The sequence below is a fragment of the Delphinus delphis genome, chromosome 7 (assembly GCF_949987515.2).
Source record: "Delphinus delphis chromosome 7, mDelDel1.2, whole genome shotgun sequence".
Classification (NCBI taxonomy): Eukaryota; Metazoa; Chordata; class Mammalia; order Artiodactyla; family Delphinidae; genus Delphinus; species Delphinus delphis.
In genome coordinates this window covers 45,656,925-45,670,105 of record NC_082689.1, presented here as the reverse complement: position 1 = coordinate 45,670,105, position 13,181 = coordinate 45,656,925, and the positions used below count along the sequence as shown (strand labels likewise).

General features: G+C 33.7%; 1 protein-coding gene across 1 annotated transcript in view; it reads left to right on the top strand.

Annotated features, from left to right (window-relative positions):
• Nucleotides 1-13,181, top strand: part of GULP1 (GULP PTB domain containing engulfment adaptor 1) — a 268,406-nt gene that overhangs the window by 217,599 nt on the left and 37,626 nt on the right. Inside the window, exons 6-7 of the mRNA XM_060015615.1 lie at nt 1,829-1,927; nt 6,811-6,948. Coding sequence (XP_059871598.1) covers nt 1,829-1,927; nt 6,811-6,948 — 237 coding nt within the window. The remainder of the gene's footprint in view (nt 1-1,828; nt 1,928-6,810; nt 6,949-13,181) is intronic.

Genomic DNA, 13,181 nt, shown 5'->3' with positions numbered 1-13,181 from the left:
TGGGCAAAAGAAAACAGTTATTAGTAGATAGCAAAACTAGGTTCTAGGCCTGATTGCTACAGATCCATTTTATGACCAAGGTAACTGACTTCTCTGAGACTTACTTTTCTCATCTTTGAAATGGGAGGATGGGATTGGATGATCTCTGAACCTTCTTGGAGCACAATTATTTCATCTTGATATGAAGCAGAAGAAAAGGTTTCACAAGCCATAGATCAGACATTTTATGTTTATTTTTCTTTTTCTTTGTCTCGTTCTCTTGTTTCCCCTCTCTCCCTCTCTCCCTCCTTGCTCCTCTCTTTGTTTATTCTACTTGTAGCCACTACTTCCTCCCCTTTTTCATTTTTTCCTTTTTTTTTCTGGCAGAAAAGACATAACAGATAAGTTTAACATTAGTGGTTGTTTTGTGACGGACTTTTTGGAAACTAAAAAAGGTCACAGGAAAGGTTGTGTCCAGATGTGGAAAAGGCTTCAAGAGCTATTGCTCATTGTCTGTTTCTGGAAAAGAGCAGCACCCAGGAAGCCAGCTTAGACTGCTTCTGCGGCCAGCCATGGGATTGGCTTTGTTCAGACGTGTTCACATAGATGGAAAGCAGCTGATTTATTTTGTCAGCCTCCATATGTGAAAACCCCCAAATTGCTTTGATTATACCAATACAGGAAGAAGATTATGAAGGGAAGAGAAACAAATTAATCCACTTTCTTTGGGAGAGAGCTGGGATAGTTTTTAAAGGTCTGCGCTGAAGCAAAACAAGTTTCTTAAAGACAAAAAAGAAAATTCTCTGGCATGAATTAGTCACATTTATGTGCAGAATGTAAGACTGCTGAATACCGAGAAAAAAGCTGCCTGTATTTATAGAACAGGACAGATAGCAAACTAAAAAATTATACCACCCAAAATGAAATAAAGCAAATGGAACCCTTCTCCCGTAACCCCCTCCCTGGATATCAAGGCAGACATTTCAAGGCATTCTTATATGCATTAATTATGTTATTCTCCATGGCAGTGCAAAATCATGAAAAGAGAAAGAGGCCTTTAAACACTCTCTGCTCTGGGACTGAACTATACCATGTGTATTCACATTAGAAAGAAATACACAATGCATATAAATATGACACACAAAAGAGGACTGAAACCCCATCTTGCCTTACAGATACTCTGTTTTGAATCGAGTTAGGGTGATCCATATGCTAACAAAATGTTATACTAGGAAATAACTTCTTGAACCCCTACAAGAGGGGTAATAAATACAATTTTTTTCAATAGTTCTCTTCTATTTCTTGAGAAGAAAGGGGGGGGAGGGAGGAGAGAAGGAAAGTAGGGAGAGAATAGCATTGCCAGTTAAAGCCAGGACATTTCAATACTTCTAGGCTGGGTCTAGTTCTGAGTGTGTTTTTTTGTTTTTGTTTTTTTTTTTTTTTTTGCGGTACACGGGCCTCTCACTGTTGTGGCCTATCCCGTTGGGGAGCACATGCTCCGGACGCACAGGCTTAGTGGCCATGGCTCACGGGCCCAGCCGCTCTGCGTCATGTGGGATCTTCCCGGACCAGGGCACGAACTCGTGTCCCCTGCATCGGCAGGCGGACCCTTAACCACTGCGCCACCAGGGAAGTCCGTTCTGAGTGTTTTATCTGGGATAATTACTTCACTCCTTAGCTTCAGTTTGATTTCTAAATATTTGGGGGCCGTGTGGAGTTTATAAAAATACTTTATAATGGGCAATAATTTATTTAATGAAATTTCAACACTGAATATGAGCTCCAAATATATGTGTTCATTTTCTATAGAAACAGAATTACAGTTTTGTGAATAAATTTTCATTTGTAGTTTGCAAGACATATCAAGAAATCTGAAGGCCAGAAAATTCCTAAAGTTGAGTTGCAAATATCAATTTATGGAGTAAAAATTCTAGAACCCAAAACAAAGGTAAGGCTCATTTTTAAACATCAGAAGCACTCTACTCTTGAATTAATTGCAATTACGCTCCTATTTTAATGAGTATTTTAAAATGTTTTACCAGTTGAAACTGTTGAGTTCTCAGTTAACTACAATTTAAAACTCTATAGGATTTATAGGGGAAGAAACAACATTTGGAATTGCTTTCTGAGTGGTTTGTTCTGCAGCCTATGTTTGGGATATAAAAATTTATACTAAAAGTGTATTCAACGGTATTTGGTCTTGTATTTAGGAATTTTTCTTCATAAGCTTGAATGAGATGCATGTAAGTGTGGTTCACTGAGTATGAAAGAAGACAAAAGCTGTATGCTGTTTATTAAAATGTCCTGGACCGACTGGTATTGCCTGTAGACATAATCAGTGTGTATTAGTTTACTAAGGCTGCCATAATAAAATACCACAGTCCTGGTGGCTCAAACAATAGAAATTTATTTCTCACAGTTCTGGAGGCTGGAAATCTGAGATTAAGCTGACAGCAGCAGGCTTGGTTTCCTCCGAGTCTTCTCTCCTTGGCTTGCAAATGGCTGCCTTCTTGCTGCCTCTTCACGTGGTTGTCTGTGCACGCATACTCCTGTCTCTTTGTATGTCTTATTTCCTCTTCTAAGGACACCAGTCAGATTGGATGAGGGTTGACTCTAATGACCTTATTTTAACTTAATCACCTCTTTCAAGCCTTATCTCCAAACCCAGTCACATTCTAAGGTACGGGGAGTTAAGGCTTCAACATATAAATTTGGGGGGGACATAATTCAGCCCATAACACAGTGTAAACTTAAGGTTCTTGTATTTGAGAGCTTTCCCCCCTACAGATCCAATGGAAAAAAATTGGAAAATATAATCTATTCTAGATTCACATTTATTAATATGTACTTACTGTGGATGTAATTGTTTTCACCTAAATTGCATCAAAAATAACTGAGACATTTGCAAAAATAAGTCCCACATACTATCTTAGCCTACAGAATCAGAATTGCCATGGAAATTTTGCATTTATAATATGTTTTAGGACAACTGGACAATGGCATGGATGCACCCACAGTTATTGTTCAATTCCAAAATAAAGAACAATTGCATTCTTTCAAACCTCTCAAGCCAAGAATCTAAGACCTCCCTCAACTGTTCTAATTTCCTCCTATTCTCCACACTCAATATTAAATAAAAACAAAGAATTGGAGACCACTTTTGTTATGGTTATCCCAAAGTAACTATTGCTGAGGTGGCTGAAAGCAGACAAAAGAAGTGATGAAAGGATAGTGGGAGGTCTGGTCTATTCAAGCTCATGTATATATATATACGGTTTGCTGGGAAACAAGGCAGTTGAAATTGTGGCTGAGATTAACTCATTAGGCAGATGGTAGTTACAAAAGAACAGTAGGCTAAGGAAGCAGTAAGTTATAGAGTGACAATGTAGTCAAAAATGTAGCAACCAAAGTGTAGTCTTATATGCAATTAAAAAGAAAAACAATCCTAGTACTGTATTTCCTTTTTTAAACTAAGTGGATATATAGTGGCAAATGTCCAGGTAGAACAAGTCATTTGTAGGCCATGTTCCTGTTTATTTCTTCTAAACCATATAGATCCCTTTTGGAATGTATGTGTGTGTAATTAATTCAATCTTTTACATGAATTTTAGGACTTTTCAAAGCACACCTTGAAATATGTAAGGCTGATAATACACTTTATGTATCATCTACATGTGTTCTTGTTCGTTTTGATTCAAGTCTACCCATAATATACCCTAAGCTATAAAAATTTCACCAATACCATAATCTATAAATTATAATCTACTAAACCATTCTCCTATTATTGAACATTAGAATGCTTCAAATTGTTCATTAATTAATAACAAAATTTAAGTATTTAGAAAATACCAATATGATTAAATGCATTATATAAAGAGAACGTCATTAGTGTTTAGAATCAACAGTTTAATAATGGCATATCTTTACAAATCACAAAATATAGAGACTTAAGGATACTGCAAGATGACTAACACTGATTTAGTATGTGGGGTGTGTGTGTGCGTGTGTGTATTTAAAAAGACACAAAGAAGCAGATCATGGGAAATGCATATGTAGCAAATGTTAACCGTTTGTGATTCTGGCGCCCACATAATAAGACTCCCATAATAATGAGTTTTCTGTTTTCAACCTGTCAACTGTATCATTATGTTCCCTAAAGTTTTACTGTCAAATCTCTATGCCTCTCCCAACCTAAACCCCACTTACAAAACATCAGTGAGTTGGGATTCAACTCTGTGATTAGCCAACTGACTTTTGTTCATGGTATTTCTTACCCAAATCAGTAACACCAATGCTTTTCTTCCCTGTCCCAAAGTCTCAATTTCCTATATCTAATAGCTAATTTTAAAGAGACCCAATTTAATTTTTTCCCAAAAAAGTAAGTTTTCCAAACTTTTAACCAGAAAGAAACATCTCTATTTTCATCCCTGCCAGACTTGAAGAGTGATCTTGGAGTTTTAAAATCTTTGAAATGTCTTATAAATTCTATTATATTACATATGGATAGACAGCAACTGACCCTTTACTCATATATCACATGTGAATATAGAGTGTCTGACTCTTTACCTATTATAGAATATACCATTTTTTGAATCCATAAAAACATATAGGTAATCTAAAAAAGGGATTACTAGCTCTTCTGGGCATTAGTGCCCCTAGGAGGCTCCTGAGAATGCCACTTGCTGGAGACCACCCAGGCCTTTCAGATTCAGAATCTATAGAACAAGACTTAGTATCTATAATATAAAAAACAAGAAAACCTCCCCAGGTGGCTCTGATACAGCCTGTTCACAGATATGCATTTAGGAACCACTATTTGAGGAGATGTGAGTGAATCAGAAATAATCTATCATATATTTTATTTTGGGTATAAGCTGTAATTTAGGAAAAAAAATAATTAAATATGATGGTCCTAAGATAAATTTATTTATAGTAAAACATACATGTTTGCTATACATTTATATAGTAAATATATTTATATATTTAAAAATTTATTCTTAACCAAATGGACTTGATAGAAAATAGACCATTTTTCTATACCATTTGGATGGATGAAAATGGAAGTGAAAAGCAATCTCAGTTGACTCCAATATCTTTCTTCCTGTGTCTTTTCACCTTTTGCTTTTCTCACTTTTCCTCCAAATGGAGATTTTGCATTACTGGAAAAAGGTGGTATAGGTGAATTGGGGATTTACTTATGTTTTGTTCCAACTCCAATAATATATCGTCAGTGTTAAAGGATAATTGTGTTCTCACTGTGCTTAATTGTATTCCTGAGTCTCTTTATCCTGTCTCACCAGAAATCAGTACTATATCATAAAGATGTATCACAACAACAAAAATTCACAAAAGTAATAAAATTATAAGTTTCAGCACCCTGGTCTTCTTTTGTAGAAAGATACCTCTTGCCAGTCTAGACAAAACTTAAGATGATTCCCAACTGTCATAACCAAAGGCTTTCTGTGATCACATTGGTTGGTGAGTGAATGAGGAACTGCAAAGGTTTCACCACCAGCTGTGTAAATGATGTGTTTTCATGTTAAATACTTGTAATTTCTCCTATAAATGGAAAAAACTGAATCATTTTTCTATATTGTATAGCAGTGATGTGTCCTTTTTATGTTTAACATGATTATACAGTTAGTAAACTGGCACAGACTTGCTGTCAGTATTTGGGAGCTACAGTACAGCTGAAGGCCATCGTTTGACTGTATTAATAATAAAACAAAGATATGCCAGTGAGAAAAAGACTGGTCAATCAGGCAAAGTGTAGGAGAAGGATAGTCTCAGACAAACGTGGTCAGTGTCCATCTCAGCACTAACCACAAGAGAGGAAAGATGACTTCATCAGAAGCCTTAGTAAGTTGTTTACAATCATACAGTATACAGCTTCATTTTAATTTTCATGCTTGCAAACAACCCTTTGATGACTTACCATTTGTTTTGTATGCAGTCAAGAATGCAGGCTGTAGACAAATTCTCTTAGCATTTATTTGTTTAACTTGTTATATGTACTCATTTTCCGTCTGAAGGGCAGTATTGTGAATCAGAGTGATAGAGAAAATCTCAGCAAGCTGGCACGTCAAACCCTGAACTTGGAAGGATGTAGTGACAGATGCTATAGTTGCAGTATATGATGTGTGTGTGTGTGTGTGTGTGTGTGTGTGTGTGTGTGTGTGTGTGTGTGTGTATGCAGTATTTATCTTTCTACTGATTAACAAGGTTGATTCAGCAATTTAGAAGCTGGATGTCTAGATCTTCTTCATTCATTGCTCCAATGGAAAACATTACAGAAGTTGCAAGGATGATTTCCTTAGACAGAAGAGTTTCAAGAGTGTATGAGTTACCATGAAGACATGTAATATGTAGTATGTTTCATATGAAATTGTGTACAAATGAAGTTATGTTTTAAACTGTAATGTTAGTAGCAGTAAGATAAAATGAAAAGTATTCTGGTTAAAAAGGGTTCTGCTAATTCTGTAACCTTGTGGAAGCATCTTAATCTCTCTAGACCTCAATATCCTCCTAACTAAAATTGCACAATTTAAAATAATGGTCTCTGAATCCCCTGTAGCTCAGGAAGCCCATGAACCTCTGATCCTCTTTTCCCTTCTGTTTTTCTAAGTGCTATTGAAATGACTATCTTAGTTTAATCCTGACTCAGGAGGTTTATCTCATTACGTGTTTGTTTAAGTTTGAAGTGTATGTAATTATAAAATCAAGGAATGACAGATGATGTTTCATAAGTTGTATGTTATTAGCACAGCTGGTATAGCAGAAAATGGAAAAAAAAATCTCTTCAACTATGTTTATTTTCATCTGTGTTCACAGGAAGTTCAACACAATTGCCAGCTTCACAGAATATCATTTTGTGCAGATGATAAAACTGACAAGAGGATATTCACTTTCATATGCAAAGATTCTGAGTCAAATAAACATTTGTGCTATGTATTTGACAGTGAAAAGTGTGTAAGTATGCCAGATGTTTTAGGGTGGTTTGTTCTGCTCTACAAGCCAGGAATTATCTTGTTTCTGACATTAGTAAAGTATTTGGAAATGAATAAGGTCTGCAAATACTTAACTACACTAATAGATTCATCCTGTCATGAGAATATGCTTCAGGATTTCATCCTTAACTAAATTCTCATGTTCATGGGCACAAGCTTTCATGCAAATTTCTTTTCTTAGAATGTCATGCTTATGTTATACATTTGTCTTATAATCACTTGATTTATTTGAAATTTTAAACTCAAATACAATTTAGTAATATGCATATAATGCAAAAGAGTAATTGCGACCAAAGTATTGATTTTTTTTTTTCTGGAATGTGATGGATCTGATGAAAATAAATATTTTAAACTCCAGGAAATGAAATGTGTATGGCTTCTCACAAAAGTCTCCAATACTTTGAAAATCTGGTTCTTGATTTTCATTATTCAGAAAACTTAATATAATGAAAGGTGGTGGAATTGTATGGGCTTGTGTTTGTGCCTGTGTATGAGCTTGAGAATGTAATCTAAAGTTCTTAGCAAGTAAGAACAATTAGAGAATTCCAAAGTTAAGTTCACTAACAGTTCTTTAATCATCTGGAATCTTAAGGAAAACCCAATGTCTTGACTACAAGCATAAGCTAATGCTAATCATAACCTAGTCCGAGGTCCTGTTATAAAACATAAGATGTGAATTCCAAGCACACATTGTAGCCTTTGATAGCTTTAATTGAGGAAGAACATCTAACCTCAACAACATGATTGCCTTAGACAGAAAGAAACTTAATTTGTTTATTTGCTCATTTTTAATACTGTCAAAAATAGCAGGGACTAATATTATCACTATTATATAATTTATTTCTCTGGTTTCAGTACATGAGCTTCTTAAAAACAAATACTTTTATTTGTCCATGTAACTCTTGCGTCAGGTGAACAATAGATGCTCAATGAATTTTTTCCTTAAAGAAAAGACTATGTGGACAAATTTACAAAAGATACAGCAAGTTATTATCTGTATCTTTTAAACTGTAGTTCTTTAAACAGGCAAACTAATGTGCTAAGCTACTCCGCATCATAACATGTTTTGAGAATTTGATGAATATTATGAAACATCTCATCAGAAAAATATGCTTATCCATATAAGACAATATTATGTGAACAATATGGCATTTTATATGAAATTAAAAAGTTGTTTTTGAAATGTATCCTATTGAATGAATGCATTATATTTAATGTCCCAAATGCTTCTTAACCATAATTGCTTGCAAATGTTTTCTCTGTGATTGAGAAGATTAAGGTTGATACTTATTGAATATCTTCTATGTGTAAGATATTATAACCTTTTACCACTTATGACAAACAGTAAATTCAGTTGCCCTTCTTTCTTGTCTTACACATGGGAATAAACTTCCTTGGGGTCCTTTGAAATATTCATAACCCAAGTCCATTATAAATACTAGTCTTCTTATAACCTTATGTCACATGTTTTATCTTTCTTTGATTTCCAAATTTATTACATGATTATTTAAAATATAAGCTTCCTAGAATTCCCATGAACTTTTATTGATTTCAAAGTATAAACTCTGTTACTCCCTGATCATAATTGTTTGTAACTGATTTCCAGAATTTCAGTTCCTTGACCCATTATTCCGCTCTGGATATACCATATTAGCTTTCTTTTTTCTTGAAGGTTGAAAATATTTTCTTGAAGCCTACAGCAGTGGCTCACAACCATTAGTGTGCATAATGGAGGACCCTTTACAATACAGCTCATTGGTTCCCACTACAAAAAATAAGTTCATATTGATTCGTGCTGGAGCTCAGGAAATCTACATTTAACAAGTCCACCAAGTGATTCTGCTGCAGGTAGATGGAAGTCTGAGCTTTGAAAAGCAAGGATCCAAGATATCTCTCCAACTATAAGTTGGCATCACTTTCATTAGCTTAAAGAGGACATGTTTCCTCAAAGTTTCATTATATCATTTTCACCTCAAAGTTTTATTTGCTCTAATTATAACAATGTCTATATTCATAAAATTGATTTTATATGTATGCAGAATTTTGAAATGCCATCCTCTCTAACTCTCATTTCCTAGTTATTGAAAATTAAAACAGGAAAATAAATTATGGCCCGATTAACACAACTCTTCCTCTTACTTTAAGAAACCAAAGCTTGAGAAGTTGAGTGACTTTCCCAAAGTTACAAAGCTAGGAGATAACAGAATCAGGATTGAGATTTAATACCTTGAATTGCCATTGTAACATCTATCCAGTCATGCTATCTTACTCCCAAACTGTGACCTGTTCCAGGGGCCTTGTCTTATATATTCATTATATTTTATCCTTTCAGTACTTCCATGAAATTGTTGAGAGTTTGAAAGATAGATGAAACCCCTCTTAGCATGCCATGAGACTGGAGTTCACTACTTTGTTAACATGTTGTGTTAGTGAGTCTCCTTCCATGGTGACAATGAGGATAATGTGGGGAGCTAGAGTACCCAGCCCTGCTAAGCAGTAATGAAGAGAGGCCAAGTAAGGAAGCTAAGCTTCTATCCCCACCAGGCAGTAATGAGGCAATGCTCTCCCATTCCCATTCCCCTACTGGAACCGTGTCAGAGAGAGCCACCCAAACACAAAGTTTAAATAATTTCCAGCATCTCATAACATAATATCTAAAATATCCAGGGTTCACTTGAAAATAACTCATCATATCAAGAATTGGAACATAAACTAAATGAAAAAAAGATGACCAATAGATCTCAACACTGAGATGAGAGAGATATTAGTTACCAGACAAAATTTTTGTCTGGTAACTGGTAACAAAACCAGCCAACATAAAAATAATAAAATAAACCATTACAATCACACTTGAAACAAAAAATAGAAAGTATTATCAAAGAAATAGAAAATCAAAGCAAAGAAATTGAAGATATAAAGAAAACCCATCTGAGAATATTAGAGCTGAAAAATACTATAGTCAAATAAAAAACGCAATATATGGGCTCAGAAGGGAGAGGACAGAAGAAAGAATCAGCAACCTAGAAGATCAAAAAATAGAAAATGCCCAATCTGAATAACACAGAGATAATAAGCATACACATATGTATGCACACACCCATGTGCACACAGGCATACACACAAAACAATACAAAAGCAAAAAACAAAACAGAACTTCAGGGACCTGTGGCACTATAACAAAATGTCTAACATTCATGTGTCATCAGAGTCCTGGAAAGAGAGAGAGAAAAAGGTAGCCTTGAAAAAAACACATGAAGAAATAATAGTTGCAAACTTCCCAAATTTGGCAAAAGACATAAACCTATAGATTCAAGAAACTGAATGAACTCCAAACAGGATAAACCCAACTAATTCCACACCAAGTCACATCATACATAATCAAACTTCTGAAAACTAAAGACAGAAAAACCTTGAAAGCAGCAAGAGATAAACTAGTCCTTACCTATAGCAGAAACATCAATTCAAATGACAGTGTATTCCTTATTAGAAACCATGAAGGTGAGAAGGAAGTAGCACAGTATTTTTTTGAGTGCAAAAAAAAAAAAAAAGGAGTGCTGTCAAACCAGAATTTTATATCCAGAAAAAAACATATACTTCAGAAATTAAAGAGAAATCAAAAATTTATCAAACGAAGGAAAACTAAGATTATTTGTCACTCCCAGATCTACCCTAAGTGAATGGCTAAAGGAAGTTCTCTAAACAATAAAAGAAGGCATCTTGGAACATGAGGAAGGAAAAAAGAACAGGATAAGCAAGCATATGGTAAATCTTTAGTTTTCTAAATTATGATTGACAGTAGAAGCAAAAAATACTTTCTGATATGATTCTAAATGAATATATAGAAAATATGTAAGGCAATTATATTATAAACAGGGAAAGTTGAAGGGATGTAAAGGGAGGTAAGGTTTCTACACCTCTCTTGAACTGGAAAAATGACAGCATTAGTAGACTGTGATAAGTTGTATAAATATAATGTGGATTCCAGAGCAACCACTAAAAAAGTTATGAAATGGGATACATTTTAAAATACTATGGGTAAATCAAAATTTTATTATAAAAATGTTTTAAAAACCCATAGAAATTCAGTAAAGAAAAAAAACAAAGAGAAAAAATAGAAATAACAGAAAAGAAAAAAATTAAATGGAAATTTAACCTCTAATATATCAAAAATAACATTAAATGTAAGTGGTCTAAGTATACTAATTAAAAGAGATTGCTAGAGTAGATTTAAAAAAACCCAGATATATGTTGTCTTCAAGAAACTTGCTGCAAGTATAATGATACAGGTGATATAAGAAGGTTAAAAATAAAATGATGATAAAAGATGTATCATGCAAAAATTATTCTAAGAAAGCACAAGTAAGTGTATTAATATCAGATAAAGTACACTTCAAAGTAAAGAAAATTATCAGAGACAAAGAAGGACGTTATTTAATGATAAAAGGGTCATACCACCAAGAAGAATAACAATCCTAAATTTACACGATCATATCACAGAGCTGCAAAATAAATGAAACAAAAACTGATAGAACTGAAAAGAAATATGGGGTAAATAGACAAATACACAATTATAGTTGGAGCCTTCACCACCACTTTTCTTAAAATTAATAGAGCAGCTAGACAGGAAATCATCAAGAATATAGAACTCAACAACATCAGCAACCAATGGAATCTAATTAGCAACTAAAGAGAACTTCATTCAATAACAACAGAATGCATATTGTTTTCCAGTGCCAAAGGAGCATGTACCAAAATAGACCATATCCTGGGCTACAAAGCAAACCTCAAAAGTTTAAAAGAGTTGAAATGATAAAGCATGGGTTCTCTGACAACAAAGAAATCGACCTAAAAATTAATAACAGAAAGATAACAGGAAAGTCTTCAAAAACTTGGAAGTTTTGTTTTTCCATATGTCAAAAAGGACATCACATTTGTAAACATTCCATATGTTAAAGAGGAATCTTTAAGAAGAAAAACTTTAAATGTGTGAACTATATAGAAATGAAATAGAACATATCAGCATTTATGTGACTCAGCTAAAACAGTTTTGAGAGAGAAATTTTAACAACTAAGTTAAAATATTTGAAAGCAGAAAGTTTCAAATTAATAATCTAAGCTCCCAGCTCAAGCACTTATCAAATTAAAGTAGGCAAAAGGAAGAAAATAAGAAAGATAAGAGAAGAAAATTAATGAAGTTGAAAACACAAACAATAGAGAAAATCAGTGAAACAAAGAGCTGTTTTTTTAAAAGATCATAAAAGTAACAAAATTTCAGTTAAGATTGGCAAAGTAAAAAAAGATTGGCAAAGTAAAAGAAAAAAAAAAGACACAAGTTACCAATATCTGGCATGAAACAGGGATTTCACTGAAGACCCTCCAGGTATCAAAAAATAATAAGAGGGTGCTATAATCAACTACCACATACCACCCAATATTAGATAATTTGAATAGCCCTGTAACTATAAAGGAAATTGAATTTATAATTTCACACTTATTAAGAGAAATCTCCAGTCCTAGATAGTTTCACTGGAACAATCCATAAAATGCTTAAAGAGGAGTTAACATTGTTCAACACAAGCTATTCCAGAAAATAGAAGAGGTGAGAGAATTCCCCAAATTCATTTTATGAAACTATTATTTTCCAGACACCAAAACCAAGTAAAGATAGTGCAAAAAAAGGAAACTACAGACCAATATCCCTCAAAAATATAGATGCAAAAATTTCTAACACAATATCAGATATAATTCAGCAATATATAAAAGAATTCTACACCAAGACCAAGTAGAGCTTGTTCCTGGGATGTAAGTTTTATTCAACACAAAAAATCCAACAATATAATTAACCATATTAACAGGCTAAAGAAGAAAAGTATATGATCCTATCAATGTTTTAAAAAATATTTGAAAATAATCAATTCCCGTTCATGGTTAAAAAATCTCAGAAAAATAGGAAAAGAAGGAAACTTCTTTAACTTAGTAGGATTGGGGATTTTTTTTTTTTTTTTTTTGCTATCTGTCTCATATATAACCAAAATGTTTTTATTCTAAACAGCCAGTGAAAAACCATTAGAGTGTGTCATTTCTGTCATAGATTTGTGGATATGATTTTAGATGAATTTTAATAGCTTATATTACATGTTTATGGCAATAAATAATTATTTTCTAATATAGAACATTGTGTTTCTTGCAAAGTTA